General features: G+C 39.6%; 1 protein-coding gene and 1 non-coding gene across 2 annotated transcripts; both read right to left on the minus strand.

The window, feature by feature from the left end:
• Positions 1-9: 9 nt before the first annotated feature.
• On the minus strand, positions 10-15,771 carry CDC23 (cell division cycle 23). The gene is made up of 16 exons (XM_052643324.1): positions 15,611-15,771; positions 15,453-15,525; positions 13,558-13,695; positions 12,146-12,188; positions 11,528-11,633; positions 11,301-11,433; positions 9,342-9,519; positions 9,161-9,258; positions 8,940-9,021; positions 4,266-4,419; positions 3,892-4,011; positions 3,222-3,297; positions 2,858-2,919; positions 1,386-1,464; positions 1,189-1,308; positions 10-987 (listed from the first exon to the last, which is right to left on the minus strand). The coding sequence occupies exons 1-16, from the start codon at positions 15,769-15,771 to the stop codon at positions 817-819; spliced, it is 1,794 nt and encodes a 597-aa protein (XP_052499284.1). The 3' UTR covers positions 10-816.
• LOC128051834 (small nucleolar RNA ACA64) lies at positions 13,170-13,284 on the minus strand. Its single transcript, XR_008199763.1, has one exon. It is a non-coding gene; the product is annotated as a small nucleolar RNA ACA64 (small nucleolar RNA).
• Positions 15,772-18,854: the final 3,083 nt, after the last annotated feature.

The following is an 18,854-nucleotide window of genomic DNA, read 5'->3' on the forward strand; positions in this document are numbered from 1 at the left end:
ATTATGTCAAAAATATTTATTAAAACAGACCAACTTAAAGAGTTTATTCTTATCTGTATAGTCACAAAAGTTACACACCCAAATATCTGTGAAACTCTGTAATCCTGTCTCCTTGCTCTGCTTTAGTAAGGGTATAGCTAACTCTAGACATTGTTTCCCCTTAGTAGGGGCCATAGTTCCACACACAGTCCTTTTGCCCCTCTGTTCAACTCTGTTACTTCCAATTTGAAAGTTTCTAGGAGACACCCCAAAATCATGTTTTGGAAGAATGTCTTCCTAGTGAGAACAAAAGTACAGCTAGAATCCATTTAAAACTAATCTCTGATATCAGAGTAGTCATGCTCAGCACATCAAAGAACGATGAGTCATGTGTATCTATCCAGTGCCCTGACCTTCCTAGGGTATCCAGTGCCCTATTGTCAGCAGAGGGTAAAGTGGCAGGCTTTCTTCCTTCCCTTTCTAGAGAAATCTCCCACTCCCAGCAGCATTTAAATTTTGTTCCTGTAGACTTGCCTGTGCTAAAGTGCTGTTAAAGGGTTGTTTTGTGGGGGTGCCAAAAGACCTGGGGAAAAGGCCAAGATCTGTAGCCACTCTGAACAGAAGGGAGATAGAAGTGCTTCAAACTGGCAAAAGACAGTATCTGCTACTGCCAGGATTCTTCTGTCAGTCTACTCTGAAGGTGATTCTATAAACTGTCCCCAAGGAGTTGTACAAACAAAGAGAAATAAGGTCCTTGGAAAAATAGACGTGGCTGTTCTTTACATGGAGATAAGGCTTAATATGGGTCTGGCAATGTTCAGGTTTGAAAGCAGCCAACTATGGTGTGACTGAAGACAGGTTGAGTGGAGAAACTCTGCGTGTGGGAGTGTTGTTAGCAGACAGTGAAGCAGGGAGGAAAAAGGGAGCAGGTATCTCAGTGGAGGGAGTCTCGCCTTGGTTCCGAAGCTGTAGGATTTGCCTGAGCAAGGCCTTACCTTCTTCCCGGGTCTGAAACAAGGTCAAGCAAATGTATCAAAATATATCCAAGGTTATTCTCAAAACCAGGTTCTAAAATACTGACTTATAAAGTTCCTCAGAACAAAGTAACCTCTCCACTCACCCTTTTAACCACCTTCCACCCCCAGATCACAGTAAAGTCATGTCCTCAAACTTAAAATCCAAGTCTTTCACTAAAGTACTGATACTTACATCATTGAATGCACAACACTTCTGAGCACAAGCTGAAGCTTCATCCCACAGCTTGCACTTAAAATAGTATTGGGCCAGATAGCGGAAAGCGGTGCTCTCCTCCAAGTGTTCCACTATTTCCTAGATGAGGAAAGCAGGAATGACTGAGGTGATAAGAATAAGATCAGCAACCCAATTCTCAAGCTAATGACACATACCCCACATGAATAGATATCTTGGATATACTTGATGTAACACTGGGCTGCCTGTTCTGACTCAGTCAACTGTTCATGAAGCCTACAAAAGAAATTGGTCTTTAGGTACAAATCATATTGAAAAGCAAGCTAGCGATACAAAAAAGTAAAAGCACACAAGTAACATCAAAAAATGACAATATATAGACAAGTACAAATTTTGACATAAATGACACAGTGGGACCCAGAATAATATTAGTGCCCAGAAGTGATGGTTACTTCATCAAAGTTTCAAATCATTCTGCTTCTGGTGATGGAGGGAAAGTTAGTAAATACTTAAGCTGGATAATATACCATTGCAAAAACTGCCTGGTAATACCCTGAGACAGGTCAAAAAGATACCAAGCAATTCAGATTTTTTGTAAGAATCCAGAAAATAATTAGTAGGAATGTAATTGCATTTAAGAACCTCTTTCCCTATCATTTCTGAGTTATTCTGTATTTTCCTGGGGCTTAGGAGCAGACTGATACCTAAATTAGTTTCTCCAGACTGCTCTCACATAAAATTCCATTTCTTTCAATTAGTTCTTGAATTTTCCAAATGGGAAAACAATTCCCCTTCAAAAAGTACTAGCATTCTCTTGAGTCAAGATGACTAAGTTTCCAGATCAGTATTCATATACTGTACTACAACCCTGAGTTAGGCTTAAAACTCAACATTCAGAAAACTAAGATCATGGCATCTGGTCCCATTACTTCATGGCAAAGAGATGGGGAAACAGTTGGAAACAGTGACAAACTATTTTGGGGGGCTCCAAAATCACTGAAGATGGTGACTGCGGCCATGAAATTAAAAGATGCTTGCTCCTTGGAAGAAAAGTTATGAACGACCTAGACAGCATATTAAAAAGCAGAGACATTACTTTGCCAACTAAGTCTAGTCAGAGCTATGGTTTTCCCAGTAGTCATGTATGGATGTGAGAGCTGGGCCATAAAGAAAGCTGAGCGCCAAAGAATTAATGCTTTTGAACTGTGGCGCTGGAGAAGACTCTTGAGAGAGTCTCTTGGACTACAAGGAGATCCAACCAGTCAATCCTAAAGTAAATCAGTCCTGAATATTCATTGGAAGAACTGATGCTGAAGCTGAAACTCCAATACTTTGGCCACCTGATGCGAAGAACTGACATATTTGAAAAGACCCTGATGCTGGGAAAGATTAAAGGTGGGAGGAGAAGGGGACGACAGAGGATGAGATGGTTGGATGGCACCACTGACTCGATGGACATGAGTTTGAGGAAACTCCAGGAGTCAGTGACGGACAGGGAGGCCCGGCGTGCTGCAGTCCATGGGGTCAAGAAGATTTGGACACGACTGAGCAACTGAACTGAACATCCCCTCATTCATGTAGATGATGGATAAGAGGCTCTAGAACATGCAGAATCCACCTACCAGAGAAGCCAATAGAAATATAACTAACATTTCACTCTTTCACTCACTTTGCCAGTTTCACCAGAGCCATCTTTTCCACATCTCCCACGGCATAAGCTCTCCAATAGCACTGTCAATAAAGAAAGAAACTAGTCACTTCAACCATTGCCCCATGTGCCATGACTCACGCAGGTCCCTGAAGTTCAGACTTACAGAATACAAAGCATTTTTACTAGATCTGAGGTCCAGGCTACATATTAACATTCCCACTATGTCAGCCCTGCTTTGCTTTATACACACTATGAGCCTATAAATATTCAGACTTCCCTATGCAGACAGATACAAATGAAGGAACATTAAGCACCAATAGCTTGACCCCTCACCCAAACATTAGGTTTCCACATAAATTCTCCAGAACCCAATTTCAGGTACCTTTTTGGCTTCCACTAGTTGATTAAGTTTCTCATAACATTCTCCTAAAGCAACCAGCATACGAGAATCATTGGGCCTGTGAGGAACGAGAAATAGGAAACCTGAGCAAAGACTAAAGATAACTGAAGTCCTCCCTTGAGGAACCACCACAACTGTTTCAAACCCGAGAAAGGAATGGGCTTTAATCCAATACTTCATATATTATTTTATGTTCACAATTACATTACTTTTAAAATTAATTAATTAATTACTTAGGCTGCCTTGGGTCTTAGTTGCAGCATGGGGGGGTCTTCATTGCATCATGCAGGATCTCTCACGGCAGGGCAGGGACTCAAGTTGTGATGCACAGGCTCAGTAGTTGTGGCGCCTGGGCTTAGTTGCTCCACAGCATGTGGGATCTTAGTTCTCCAACCACAGATCGAACCCACATCCCCTGTATTACAAGGCGGATTCTTGACCACCAGACCACCAGGGAAGTCCCCACAGTTATGCTATTAACATATTAATAGAATACACTACATAAAAATGACCAAACAACATATGGCATGTTTAAACTTAGGTCTCCAAAAGTCAAAACCATTCACTGTGATTCTTCAGTAGTTAATCCAGAGAAAGAAAAGTGTCAGCCCTTCCCACAACAAACATATCATCAGGTGGTGGTCAGACTTACCGAAGCTGGTGGGCCCGTCTATAATAATAAAGGCAATAAAACGGCATCTTAAGGATTTCATAGGTCTGCCCAAGGCCATACCAGGCTCTGTAGTCCCGCTTATTGACCTCAATAGCATGCCTAAGAAATGGAAGAGAAAACTGGTAAGGAGGCAGAATCAAAATTAGCGACTTGCAGACTCAATAAAGTGAAAGTGTTAGTTGCTCAGTTGTGTCCGACTCTCTTTGGACCCCACGGACTGTAGCCTGTTAGGCTCCTCTATCCATGGGCAAGAAAACTAGAGTGGGAAGTCATTTCCTTCTCCAGGTGATCTTCCCAGAGGTTCCTAAAATCACAACAATCTGCTCCACCTCACCGTCCAACTAAAACCTTACCTATAAGCCTGAATAGCAGCAGACGTATTCTTCATTTCCATGTACTCATGTCCCATCAGCGTCCAGGCCCCAAGATACCGAGGATTCAATTTCAAGGCTCTCTGGAAATACAAGGCTGCTTTCTCATGTTGAGAACGCAAACTATAATAATTGCCTGATTGGAAAAAAAAATTTGTGAATAACTAAAAAGATTAAAATAAGTCACTAAAATAGGCAGCATTTGACAAGGTAGGCATGAACTGATTCCCCAAAATCCTTGCAGAAAAGCCAAATTGTATAGGCAATATCATCATTTCCTTGGAAAATATATTTGATCTATCACACATTCTGCTTATTTTAAAAAAAGTGTTTCCTAACACCACAAAGGTTTTCTTCACTTTATTTCCTCTGGATATTAGCATTTATACATATATTTTCTTAATAAAGGGTAAGATATTCCTAGAGTATGCTTCAGATTGGTAGTTTTCCAACTATGTTCCAAGGTCCCTAAGGAAGTACCTGAGAGGTTAAAAATGTAGAACTCTGAACTCCTCTCTTCCACAAGAATCAAGGAAGTTCTATTATCACTCGTCTTAAAAAGAGTACATGAAAGATTTTAGGATTCTATTTAAAAATGTATTTGAAGAAAGGGAATAAAGACCATCTGACTTGTCTCAACTAGTAAATGCATAAATGAAATGTGGTATATATCCAGACAATGAAATACTTCTTGACAGTAAAAAGAAAAGAACTACTGACATATGCTACAACATGGACAAACCTCAAAAAACAGCTCTGTGAAAAAAGCCACATAATAAGACTAAATATTCCAAGATTCCATTTAAAATTTCTAGAAAAGGCAAAACTGCACACTCAGAAGGCAGATCTGCTAGGGATGGGAGTAGGACTGACTGCAAATAGACTCAAGAGAATTTTGGGTTATGACAGAATTTTCTAAACTGGATTATAATTATGGTTACACAACTTAATAAGTTAGCAAAAACTCAATGAACTGTAAACTTAATATGGGTAAATTTTATGGTATACAAATTATCCCTTAATAAAGCTATCTTTAATATATACCAATAAAATGGACAACCTAGAAGAAATGGACATATTCCTAGAAATATACAATCTCCAAAAATTAAAACAGGAATAGAAAATATAAACAGACCAATTACCAGTAATAAAACTGAATGAGTAATTAAAAAAACTCCCAACATACAAAAGTCTGGGACCAGATGGCTTCACAGATGAATTTTATCAAACATTTAGAAAAGAGCTAACAATTTTTTTTTCAAATTATTCCAAAAAATTACAGAAGAAGGAATATTTCCAAACTCATTCCACAAAGCCAGCATCACCCTGATACCAAAACCAAAGATATCTCAAAAAAAGAAAATTACAAGCCAATATCACTAATGATCATAGACAAAAAAGTCCTCAAAGTATTTGCAAACTGATTTCAATAATACATTAAAAGGATCATACATCATGATCAAGTGGGATTCATCCCAGGGATGCATGGATGGTTCAATACCTGCATATTAATCAATGTGATATATAGCACATTAACAAAATGAAAAATAAAAATTATATGATCATCTGTACAGAAAAGATATAGAATCACTATGGTATATATCTGAAACCAATATAATATTGTAGATCAACTATACCTCAATTATTTTAAAAAGAAGAAAAAAATTAGAGATATACCAAGACTTCTGAATGATTTCTCAGGAGATAGTGTTGAATGAAAAGAGTAAAATGCAGAGAAATGGGTACAATATGATCCTATTTTTGTAACCAAACAGCCCGTTAAACCCTGCATTGTTGTTGTTGTTTAGTCATTAAGTCGTGTTCGACTCTTTTATGACCCCATGGTCTGTAGCCCGCCAGGCTCCCCTATCCATGGGACTTCCCAGGCAAGAATACTGGAGTGGATTGTCGTTTCCTTCTCCAGGGGATCTTCCTCCCACAGGGATTGAACCTGCCTCTCCAGCACTGGCGGGCGGATTCTTTACCACTGAGCCACCAGGGAAGCCCAAACCCCACACATGTGTATGTATATTTTTCATGTGGTACCGGAACATGCTAACACAAGTATTTTAAAGGATGAAGGGTGCAGTGAGGGAAAAAAAAAAAACAAAAACCTCCTTTATGTAAAAACTGTATGTGCATAAACTAAATAAAAGGATGGATTTAGATATATGCATATACTAACTTACAGAGATCATGATAAACTGTCAAATGGAAAAGCAAATTGTGAGAAATTTTATGATTCCACTCTGGTAAAAAACAAGTAATACTATTTCTATATACGTGTTTGTCTTTTTTTTTTAATTTGTTTAGATTCAGGTGTCAGTTTGATTCAGGAAAAATCATTTATAACAACTGTATTACATAAGATCATTCAAGTTGATATTCGCTTTGGAAAAAAGATGGGAGGTCTTTATTATACAAAGATACCTTTGCTTCTGCCACTGATTCAGAACTAGATACAGAAAAATAACCAAACTTTAAGCAGACTGTCCAAGGGTTAACTTCTGTAATAGAACAGAAGTGAAGCAGTGGTAGCAGGAGTATAAGCTTTAACTACTAAAGCAGTCGGGATGACACAAGAGATGCTAAGTAAGTCAGAATAGGCAAGAGATTGGGGGCAGGAGAAGAAGGGGACGATCGAGGATGAGATGGCTGGATGGCATCACTGACTCGATGGACTTGAGTCTGAGTGAACTCCGGGAGTTGGTGATAGACAGGGAGGCCTGGCATGCTGCGATTCATGGGGTCACAGAGTCGGACACAACTGAGCGACTGAACTGAATTGAACTGAACTGTGCAAAGATTAAGTAGATGAGCTTTTCTGACCAGTTGGAACAGCTACAATGTATTGTACAATACAGGAAAAACCATAGCCTTGACTAGACGGACCTTAATCGGCAAAGTAATGTCTCTGTTTTTTTAATATGCTGTCTAGGTTGCTCATAACTTTCCTTCCAAGGAGAAAGCGTCTTTTAATTTCATGGCTGCAATCACCATCTGCAGTGATATTGGAGCCCAAAAAAATAAAGTCAGCCACTGTTTCCCCATCTATTTGACACAAGTGATGGGACCGGATGCCATGATCTTAGTTTTTGGAATGCTGAGTTTTAAGCCAGCTTTTTCACTCTCCTCTTTCACTTTCATCAAAAGGCTCTTTAGTTCCTCTTTGCTTTCTGCCATAAGGGTGGTGTCATCTGCATATCTGAGGTTATTGATGTTTTCCCCAGCAATCTTGACTCCAGCTTGTGCTTCATCCAGCCCAGCATTTCACATGATGTACCCTCCATAAAAACTGAATAAGCAGGGTGACAATATACAGCCTTGACGTACTCCTTTCCCAATTTGGAACCAGTCTGTCATTCCACGTCTGGTTCTAACTGTTGCTTCTTGACCTGCATACAGATTTCTCTGGAGGCAGTTAAGGTGGTCTGGTATTCCCATCTCTTGAAGAATTTTCCAGTTTGTTGTGATCCACACAGTCAAAAGCTTTGGCATAGTCAATAAAGCAGAAGTAGATGCTGTTCTGGGAATTCCCTTGCTTTTTCTATGATCCAACAGATGTCAGCCATTTGATCTCTGGTTCCTCTGCCTTTTCTAAATCCAGCTTGAACATCTGGAAGTTCTTGGTTCACATACTGCTGAAGCCTCACTTGGAGAATTTTCAGCATTACTTTGCTAGCATGTGAGATGAGTCCAACTGTGTGGTAGTTTGAACATACTCTGGCACTGCATTTCTTTGGGAATGGAATGAAAACTGACCTTTTAAAGTCCTGTGGCCACTGATGACTTTTCCAACTTTGCTGGCCTACTGAGCACAGCACTTTCACAGCATCATCTTTTAGGATTTGAAATAGCTCAATTGGAATTCCATCACCTCCACTAGTTTTATTCGTAGTGATGCTTCAAGTAAGGCCCACTTGATCTCACATTCCAGGATGTCTGGCTCTAGGTGAGTGATCACACCATCGTGATTATCTGGGTCGTGAAGATCTCTTTTGTATAGTTCTGTGTATTCTTGCCACCTCTTCGTAATAGCTTCTGCTTCTGTTAGGTCCATACCATTTGTGTCTTTTATTGTGCCCATCTTTGCATGAAATGTTCCCTTGGTATCTCTAACTTTCTTGAAGAGAAACACTAGCCACAACTTACACAATAGAAAGTTAATTAAATTTTTAAAAAGCACATCAATATAATAAAATATTACATAGCCATCATAAATAATACAACTCTAGATGTAATACCATGAAAAGATGGAAAAAGATATATTTTAGGTTAAAAAAAAGGACATTACAAAGCAGTGTATATAATGACACAATTTTTGTAAATAATCATACCTACACATATACCATCTTTACTATTTACACAGAAAAATATTCTGGAGTTGTATCCACCAAACAGTCTTAGGAGTGGGATTATAGTGATCCTTGACATTCTACTGTATATAATTTTATTACCTTTGACACTTTTATTTTGGGCAGGCTCCCAATTCTTTGACCACAGGTTGAATCCATGCCCCCTGCAGTGGAATCTGAGTCCTAATCACTGGACTGCCAGATTACTGCCCCCCCTCCTTTTTTTTTGATACTTTTATATTGTTGTTATTTGGATTACTTACAATAAAGATAAATCTTGAAAGAAAAAAATGACTCTTACCAATTACACAGCATGTTTCTACACGATATTTATCAATCTCACAGAGGTTGTGAGCCAGATAACTCAACTCAGATTTCATGCTCTGAAAGAAAAGAAAGATGATCTACGCATGAAAAAGAAACCCTTATTTTTCTTGTATCTAATGCTACGAGGTGATAATCCAACCCAGGAGATTCAAAGCACAAGAGCTTAATCAAGTCCAAGCAAAGGAAGCAGCTCACCCTGACATAAAGAAGGTTGGAGAATGTGTCCATATTTTCAATCCTGTAAGGGTCTTGTTTCCTTAGCTCATTAAAAATAGAAAGGGCTTTGTCAATATCTGCAGAAATAAGACAGAGTTCAGAAAACAATACAGTGCTACCTTCAGGATTTGATGGTACTTCGCTATTCTTATTCACTCACCTCTGATATTGTGATAGGCAACTGCAATTTGGGAAACAATATATGAGCTCTTAGAGAAGCCCACATCAATGAGATTCTGATACTTTTGCAGGGCCTCCTCTATCAACTGCAACTCTGTGTATATATGGGCCAGAAAAAACTCTTTCATCCAGGTGTCTGGCAAAGACAGGAACTTCAGCTGGCAGCAGGAGAGAGAGGGAGATACTTAATACACTGTGACCTCTCCCCCAAATGAACATCAAGGAACTATCTTTATTTTCTAAAAGAATTTATCACCAAAATTTTATTAGAGCACCTAATAATGAACAGGTGTGTGCGTGTATTCAGTCACTTCAGTCAAGTTGAAGTCTGCAACCCTACAGTTTGCAGCCTACCAGGCTCCTCTGTCCATGAGATTCTCCAGGCAAGAACACTGGAGTGGGTTGCCATTTCCTCCTCCAGGGGATCTTCCCAACCCAGGGATCAAACCCGCATCTCTTCTGTCTCCTACACTGATAGGCAGGTTCCTTAGCACTAGCACCACCTGAGATGCTGTTTGATTAAGTGAATAAGACTCACAAACATAATAGGGGGAATAGGGAAGAATGGTTCAGCTTCAAAAAGATAGGATTTGAGGTGTCTTGGAGGATGGGTAGAAACTGAATAGAAAAAGGGAGAGGAAGAGAAAAAAGACAACATTCTAGGTAAGGATAACAACAGAGGAACAAGTCATGATTGTAGGTAAACAGGATGAGACAACTAGTTCAGTTTGAGGGGAGGCTATGTGTTGGGAAGCTGTGAAAAAAAAAAGACTGAACTAAGAGCGGGTGCTATGCTACAACCAGAAATGGGATGCAATGTGAAAACACTGCAATTTTTGTTAAGAGAATGACATGATGATATGAGTGCTTTAAGGTAAGTTTGTAAACAGTATGTAGGATAGCTTGGAAATGGAAGTACAAAAGTAGGAAAGCTAGATAGAAAGTATTTATTCCTTTTAAGTAATCTAGTTTTGAGATGATAACCAAGATGGCAAAGAGAACCAAGAGAAAGAGATGCAGACAAGAAGGAAACCGTGGCAATGTCTGATGACTGACTGGATAAAAGGAGATTAAAAAAAGGGAAGAGACAAAATATGACTTTGAGGCATCAAGACTGAGTACATTTTGAGAAGTAGTAATGTAACTGAGAGTCCATCACATTGAGAGGAAGAAAGAGAACTGAAGAGGCAAGATGAGAAATGTGGTTTTACATATTTTAAGCTCAGAGCTAAACAAACTTTCAATGAAAGCCTGGTAGGCAGTTAGAGATAAGTGAATAGAAGTAAACCAAGATTAAGATTTCAGACTCAAATTCAGTAGCATGTGTCATTATTAAGGGAAATCAACCCAGCCCTTGGTCCCTTAGAGTCAACAAAAGGAAGCATGTTGTTGCTTCTATTAACTACTGAAGAACAGCAAAATAAACTCTGTAGACAACTCTGTAGACACTGTTCTCTAACAATGACTAATACAACAACTGCAGTTTAGAAAGCAATTTCATATACATTCTTTCATTAATTAACAAATTTCTAAATCTTAACAGAGTCCTATGACCGTTCAGAAGAGATATAAAATATGCTTTTAATACAATTCTTGATTTAAGAGAAATTATTCCTATAGCATCTTTGGAATTAGGAAACTATAATAGCATTTAGTCTATAAAACAAGTTACAGTAAAACTTGAACCTGAAAGCATGAATATGAAAAGATAGTCTAACACACCTGGATGCAAATCCAACAGCATCTACCAAACAAGAGCTAGACATTAGTCTTTCAAATAAAGACCTAAATCCCAACAGTGAAAGAGACCATAGGAGAGGGAGCAAAGTGGTAGCTATAACGAAAGGTGTAGCAAAATTTTTCTCCCCCTACCCGATTATTAAAGAACTACATAAGACTTGAAGCAAAAGATTTTTCACATAGCTCATCTCAAATTTACCATCTCTTTGTCGGTAATCAAGTTACAGAGTTCTAGCCAGGCTCCCCAGTGCAAAGGCAAAACATGAGTAGCCTCCACAAACACATCAATTGCCTCTTTCACTAAGTCCAGCTTTCGAAGCACCACACCATACCTAGAAAAGAAGGGAATGATCACAGAAGTTAATAACATCTCCCCTCTACTCAGAAGAATCTCTCTCAGAAGTTCCAAATTACTCTAACACTTACAGATAAAGGCCAAAGCCATCAAGTTCCCGAGCCTGGTGTTTTTTGCTGAGCTCCACTCTCAATTCTCTAAGAGCCTCATTTTTCACTTGACCTTTCTCCAGAGGGCCTAGGAAAGAGACAGAGTTTCTGACCTAAGGGTAGACTGCTGCTTTTTATTTCATAGACTCAGATACTCCCTTTGGCGTCAACCAAAGTTACAACTGGAACTTCCAGCCAACGTTCACCAATGGCCAATGACATCTTACACAGTCCATTTACTTTATTACAGAAACTGCAACTGATAATTGGTCTGCAGTCATATTATTAGGTTCACCAGGTTTTTAAAATTTTGAGTTAATTATCAATATTTAAATATCAGAAGCCTCAACTAAAAATCTAAATTTCCAGGTTCAGGTTGCAGGGAACAGGGTAAAGCCAAGGGAAGAAAGCCCCTGACAAAACCAAGCCCACAAGGGAGCCCTCAGAGGCAGCTGGGTGACAACCAGTCAGTTGTGCCCTCCAGCTTGCAGACTTCTCCTCAGTCCACTTGCCACATTTATATTACCTGCCTGGCTCCTACAGGAATTAGAATTTGCAACTTCTGCTTTAGCCCAAAAGGTAAGAGAAAGAAATTCATACCTAGGCTATCAACTGTTTCATCATCCTTCTTCTTTTCTCCAGACTGTAAGAGAAAATCAGTAAGTAGGTCTTTTTTCAGTTTATTCTGAAACCTGTTCTAAAATTAGCAGCCTGAATTGACCTGAAATGTTCAAGTCCAAAATGAAATCTACTATTGGTCACTAATTTTAAACAACTATTTAGGAGCTCCCACTGCGAATCTGGAATAATTTGAGTACCAAAACGATAAAAGTACAATAATGAATTATAAACCATTAAAAAAAAAATAGGTATCCTTGAGTCCATACTGACACTAGATAAATACATAAATAAGTGAAGGGAAAAATATGCTTAAAAAAATAAGTATTTATGTATTTATTTGGCTACAGCAGGTCTTAGTTGCAGCATGCAGGATCTTTTTTTTAGCTGCAGCACGTGGGATTTTTAGCTGCAGCATGCAAACCCTTAGTTGTAGCATGAGGGATCTGGTTCCTTGACCAGGGATCGAACCCAGGCCCCCTGCATTGGGAACAGAGAGTCTTAGCCACTGTACCACCAGGGAAATCGTAGGGTCTTGCTTAGAGTAGAATTTACTTCTCAAGAGAGTCCTGGAGTAGATCATTTCACAACATTATAATAAAGAAAACTTCAGGCAAAAATTCACAATGAATTTCTTGACTAATGGTTATTTAGGTTCTTAATTTTTTTGCCTACTACAGAAAATACTTCAATGAACAGCTCTGTACATATATCCCTGTACACATACTGAAGTATTTCTATTGGACAAGCGAAGTTTTCTCAAGAATTATTTGGGCATAGTATTTCAAACTGACATAATCTGCCCAGAGCAGCAGGAGACATGAGCTCAATCCCTGGGTCGGGAAGATCCCCTAGAGGAGGAAATGGCAACCCACTGCAATATTCTTGCCTGGGTAATCCCATGGACAGAGGGGCCTAGCAGGCTACAGTTCATGGGGTCGCAAAGAGTCAGACACGACAGCATCTGAGCACACAGCATGCACACATGCCCAGAGGAGCAGTCCACACATGTCAGGGTCTGGGTTTCACCTCCCCACACAGAGGCGTGGGTGGTGAGCTGAGGCTACCAGTGGCTCTGGGCAGCAAATTTCACCCATAGCCACAGGTGATTTTCAACCAATGCCAAAACCATATAAAGTTTTACTCCTGAAATAGATGGTCTACTGGCCCCTGCCTTTATCAATAATGAATATTGTCAATATTTTTATATTTTCTTTCATACCATTATTCTTTTTACTTTTCTTATGATGTCTTCTTTATTATTATTAAGTATTTATAAAGTATATTCACCAAGTAGACTATTGCTAAACTATTAAAGATTAAATTTTTTCTATTGGGATTCTAAACATGGATGCTTTGCTGATAACTGAATGACATCTTAAAACAGCCCTCACCAGATATCTAGAATACATGTACAGAAAATAGGCTTTCTTGCTATTGCAGCCATGCAGGAAATGTGCTGCCCGATCATACTCTTTAACATCAAAGTAGGCCTTGGCCAGGGTATAAGCATCCATATCCTGGGCATCTTCCTAAAAAAGAGACAAGCTTATGTTAGTGATTAAGAACAGGATAACAAAAGTTCAAATCCAAGAAGCATATTTATTAAATTCAAGATGTAAGAAATAATAATTATTTTCCTCCTCCCCCAAACCCAATACTTATTTATTAGTTTATGAAGTAAGGTAACAGTACATTCTTTCAAAATAAAAAGTTGGGGAAAGAACTTTAAAAAACTAAACCAGCACTCAGAAATTTGTATTGTCTACAAATGTAGTGGGAAGTAGTATATGCTTTAGTGTTAGGCACCTAGATTTAAATTCTGACTCCTTGACTTCCTGGATTCAAGATGTTAGTAGGGAACTTACTTAGCTTCTCTGAGTATTCACTTCTTCTTCTGTAAAATGGAGCCAATAATACACATATGATATAAGGAAAAAGTAAAAAAGTCATGAAAAATATCTACTATTAATATCTGACATTCCTTTCCTTCTCCAGACTTTTAAATGTCCACATAAATGCAATATATTGTGGAATTAATTGTATTTTTTGGTCTTCAAGTTTTGACATATTAATACTGTAAAAGCAAAAAACACAGCTACATTCTCTATGTAAAAAAATTAAATGATACATGCTTGAGGTAAAAACATACAATTCCCTCAAATTCTAGGGATAAGTTGATTAAAACTTTAATAATTTCTTTCTCTTCATCCTTCCTGCCCAAATATTGCCAGCACAAAACTGGAACCAAAATTATATTCATGTTTTCTTCATTGGATGAACATGTACTAAATGTGGCCATTCAAGCTTAGGATTCTGGTGGCCCTTTTCACATATACTCATCATTTGCTTATTTCTTCTTCCACCTCTCTCACTTGCATTATACATTCTTTGTGTGACTTTTTTTTTTTAACTGGAATATAATTGCTTTATAATTTTGTGTTAGTTTCTGTTATACATCAGTGAATCAGCCAGAAGTATACATATATCCCCTCCCTCTGAGTCTCCTTCCCACTTTCCCATACCATCCCTCTATTTATCACAGAGTACTGAGTGGAGCTCCCTGTGTTATACAGCATCTTCCTGTTAGCTATATATTTTACACATGGTAGTGTATATATGTCATGCATTGTACCTTTTGGATTAATGAATATTTACTGCTTTTAAGTGTGTGTGTGTGTGTGTGTGTGTGGTTGGAGGAGCAGTGGAATTAAGAAATGGCGTCTTCAGGAAAAACAATGGATTATGACAAAAATCTTTCAGACTACACAGACTATGTAAACATATGTACTATAGATCATACATAAAATGTATTCATATCTCATTTAATTCTCTCAGTATCCCCATAAAGTAAATACTATTATATACATTTCACTGATGAGGAAACTGCGTTTCAGGAGGTTAATTAAGTAAACTGTCAAAAGTGACGAGTATGGCTGAGATTTGAACCCTGAACCGTCTGGATCCAAAATCGGTTTCACACTGTTCTAAAAACCTTCGATGCTTCTCCTCGTTATGAATACTGTCGAGGTTGAGCTGTAAAAATCTAAAAGGCTGAAATCTTAAGCAAGCATTATTTACTAATTCCTCCAAAAGCTTAAGTTGGAGCACCAAGTCTTCCCAAGCTTAGCAAACACATACAGATAAAACTGCTTAAAATATCCATCTCTGTGAATGGCTTGAACTCCCTCTACAAACATCCCTGCTACACAGTGTGCTCCCCTCTGGTGACAGGGCACTCAGTATCTCTTGTGATGCTGGGGAGCACTCGCTGTGAATACGTCGTTACCTCTGTAATAGGCGGCGGCGGCAGCAGCTCAGACAGAGGCAATGCCGGGAGGGAGAAGGCTAACTCCGCAGACCTAGAACAGCCACACAAACTGAATCAGCTCAAGCCCCCCAAGGCCGAGGATCCAACCCTGGTCCCCTCGGACCGCGACATCATACCACTTGCTACTGTGCAGGAGGCCCCGCTCCCGGGTGAGGCCCGCGATAAGTAGCAGCTGCTTTTTAATTTCCCGCAAATTTGAGAAATCGCAGCTGGATGGCAGGACGGGAACCGAGGAAGCCGTCGCGGCCACCGACACTATAGAGGAGCTCGCAGCCATTTTCCTGTCTCGGCCACCCCAACCAATCATCAGCGAAAATACTGCCTGACCCTCTGAACCAAAAAAGTCTGTCTGTTATTGGCGAGCTCTTGCTACAGAAAAACCAATCAGAAACCTTCCTTCTCGTAAAGTCACTAAGAGGTCGGGAAGGAAGAAAGAATTACGTCTCCGATTGGCGAAAAACTACTGGGGCGGGAAAGTTAGAACAAGAATGAGTGGGCAAAGCCACGATTTCTGGGCGGGGCAGAGAGGAATGAGTGAATGGAAAAGTGGACAGAGAAGGTGGACGGGAAACTAGAGATGGGAGGGCAAGAATTTGCAGAGGGGAGAGAGCCCTACCCTGCACTTTAAGGATGATGTGATTGGACTAAAGATGGAGTGTACTTCCTGGGCAGATTCTCTGCCGCTGAATGACAGTGAGGTATGGTGTCTAGCAAGGATGTCTGATATACTCTCTCTCTCTCTCTCTCTCTGTGTATATATATATATATATATATATATATATATATATATATATATATATATATATTTTTTTTAAGAAGATGTATGGCCACAGTTGAGTTCTTCCTCTTTCGGTTCAGTTCAGTCCCTCAGTCGTGTCCAACCCTTTGCGACCAAATGGACTGCAGCATGCCAGACACTTCCCTGTCCACCAATTCCCTGGAGCTTGCTCAAACTCATGTCCTTCAAGTGGGTGATGCCATCCAACCATCTCATCCTCTGTCCTCCCCTTCTACCCCTACCTTCAATCTTTCCCAGCATCAGGATCTTTTCCAATGAGTCAGTTCTCCACATCAGGTGGCCAGAGTATTGGAATTTCAGCTTCAGCATCAGTCCTTCCAATGAATATTCAGGACTGATTTCCTTTAGGATGGACTGGTTTGATCTCTTTCCAGTCCAAGGGACTCTCAAGAGTCTTCTCCAACACCACAGTTGAAAAGCATCAATTCTTCAGTGCTCAGCTTTCTTTATAGTCCAACTCTCATCCATACATGACTACTGGAAAAACCATAGCTTTGACTAGATGGACCTTTGTTGGCAAAGTAATGCCTCTGCTTTTTAATCTGCTGTCTGGGCTGGTCATGGAGAAGGAAATGGAAATCCACTCCAGTATTCTTGCCTAGAGAATCCTGTGGACAGAGGAGCCTGGTGGGCTGCTGTCCAGAGGGTTGCATAAAGTTGGACAAGACTGAAGCAACTTAGCATGCATGCATGCATTGGAGAAGGAAATAGCAACCCACAACAGTATTCTTGCCTGGAGAATCCCAGGGACGGAGGAGCCTGGTGGGCTGCCATCTATGGGGTCACACAGAGTCGGACACGACTGAAGCGACTTAGCAGCAGCAGCAGCTGAGTTGATCATAGTTTTACTTCCAAGAAGCAAGCGTTTTTGAATTTCATGACTGCAGTCACCATCTGCAGTGATTTTGGAGCCCAAGAAAATAAAGCCTCACTGTTTCCATTGTTTCCCCATCTATTTGCATGAAGTGATGGGACCAATTGCCATGATCTTAATTTATTTGAATGTTGAGTTTTAAGATAACTTTTTCCCTCTCCTCTTTCACTTTCATCAAGAGGCTCTTTAGTTCTTCTTTGCTTTCTACCTTAAGGGTGGTGTCATCTGCATATCTGAGGTTATTAATATTTCTCCCCCAGTCTTGTTCTAGCTTATGCTTCATGCAGTCCAGCATTTCACATAATGTACTCTGCATATAAGTCAAATAAGCAGGGTGACAATGGACAGCCTTGATGTACTCCTTTCCCAATTTGGAATCAGTTTGTTGTTCCATCTCTGGTTCCAACTGTTGCTTCTTGACTTGCATACAGATTTCTCAGGAGGCAGATAGGGTGGCCTGGTATTCCCATCTGCTTAAGAATTTTCCAGTTTGTTGTGATCCACACAGTCAAAAGCTTTGGTGTAGTCTATGAACTCCTTATTGCCAAATTCAGACTTAAATTGAAGAAAGTAGGGAAAACCACTAGACCACTTGGGTAGGACCTAAATCAAATCCCTTACGATTATACAGTGCAAATGGGAAATAGATTTAAGGGACAGATCTGATAGACAGAGTGCCTGATGAACTATGGATGGAGGTTTGTGACATTGTACAGGAAACAGGGATCAAGATCATCTCCAAGAAAAAGAAATGCAAAAAAGCAAAATGGCTCTCTGAGGAGGTCTTACAAATAGCTGTGAAAAGAGAATTGAAAAACAAAAGAGAAAAGGAAAGATATGCCCATTTGAATCCAGAATTCCAGAGAATAGCAAGGAGAGATAAGAAAGCCTTCCTAAAAAAAAAAAAAAAAAAAAGAAAGAAAGAAAGCCTTCCTCAGTGATCAGTGCACAGAAGTGGAGGAAAACAATAGAATGGGAAAGACTAGAGATCTCCTCAAGAAAATTAGAGATGCCAAGGGAACATTTCATGCAAAGATGGGCTCAATGAAGGACAGAAATGGTATGGACCTAACAGAAGCAGAAGATATTAAGGAGTGGCAAGAATACACAGAAGAACTGTACAAAAAAGATCTTCATGACCCAGATGATCACGATGGTGTGATTACTCACCTAGAGCCAGACATCCTGGAATGTGAAGTCAAGTGGGTCTTAGGAAGCATCACTATGAACAAAGCTACTGGAGGTGATGAAATTCCAGTTGAGCTATTTCAAATCTAAAAGCTGATGCTGTGAAAGTGCTGTACTCAATATGCCAGCAAATTTGGAAAAGTCAGCAGTGACCACAGGACTGGAAAATGTCAGTTTTCATTCCAATCCTAAAGAAAGGCAATGCCAAAGAATGTTCAAACTACTGCACCATTGCACTCATCTCACACGCTAGTAAAGTAATGCTCAAAGTCTCCAAGCCAGGCTTCAACAACACGTGAACCATGAACTTCCAGATGTTCAAGCTGGTTTTAGAAAAGGTCAAGGAACCAGAGGTCAAATTGCCAACATCTGCTGGATCATGGAAAAAGCAAGAGAGTTCCAGAAAAACATCTATTTCTGCTTTATTGACTATGCCAAAGCCTTTGACTGTGTGGATCACAATGAACTGTGGAAAATTCTGGAAGAAATGGGAATACCA

This window comes from Budorcas taxicolor, chromosome 7, assembly GCF_023091745.1.
Source record: "Budorcas taxicolor isolate Tak-1 chromosome 7, Takin1.1, whole genome shotgun sequence".
Taxonomy (NCBI): domain Eukaryota; kingdom Metazoa; phylum Chordata; class Mammalia; order Artiodactyla; family Bovidae; genus Budorcas; species Budorcas taxicolor.

Bases quoted from the DNA above. Each gene is read 5' to 3' on its own strand.
- CDC23 (XM_052643324.1), bottom strand. From the start codon at position 15,771: ATGGCTGCGAGCTCCTCTATAGTGTCGGTGGCCGCGACGGCTTCCTCG. The intron at 12,189-13,557 runs GTGAGGGCTGTT...TTTCTCTTACAG, and splicing joins ACATGTATTCTAGATATCTG to TCTGGAGAAAAGAAGAAGGA. The intron at 11,634-12,145 runs GTATGAATTTCT...TCTCTTTCCTAG, and splicing joins TGAAACAGTTGATAGCCTAG to GCCCTCTGGAGAAAGGTCAA.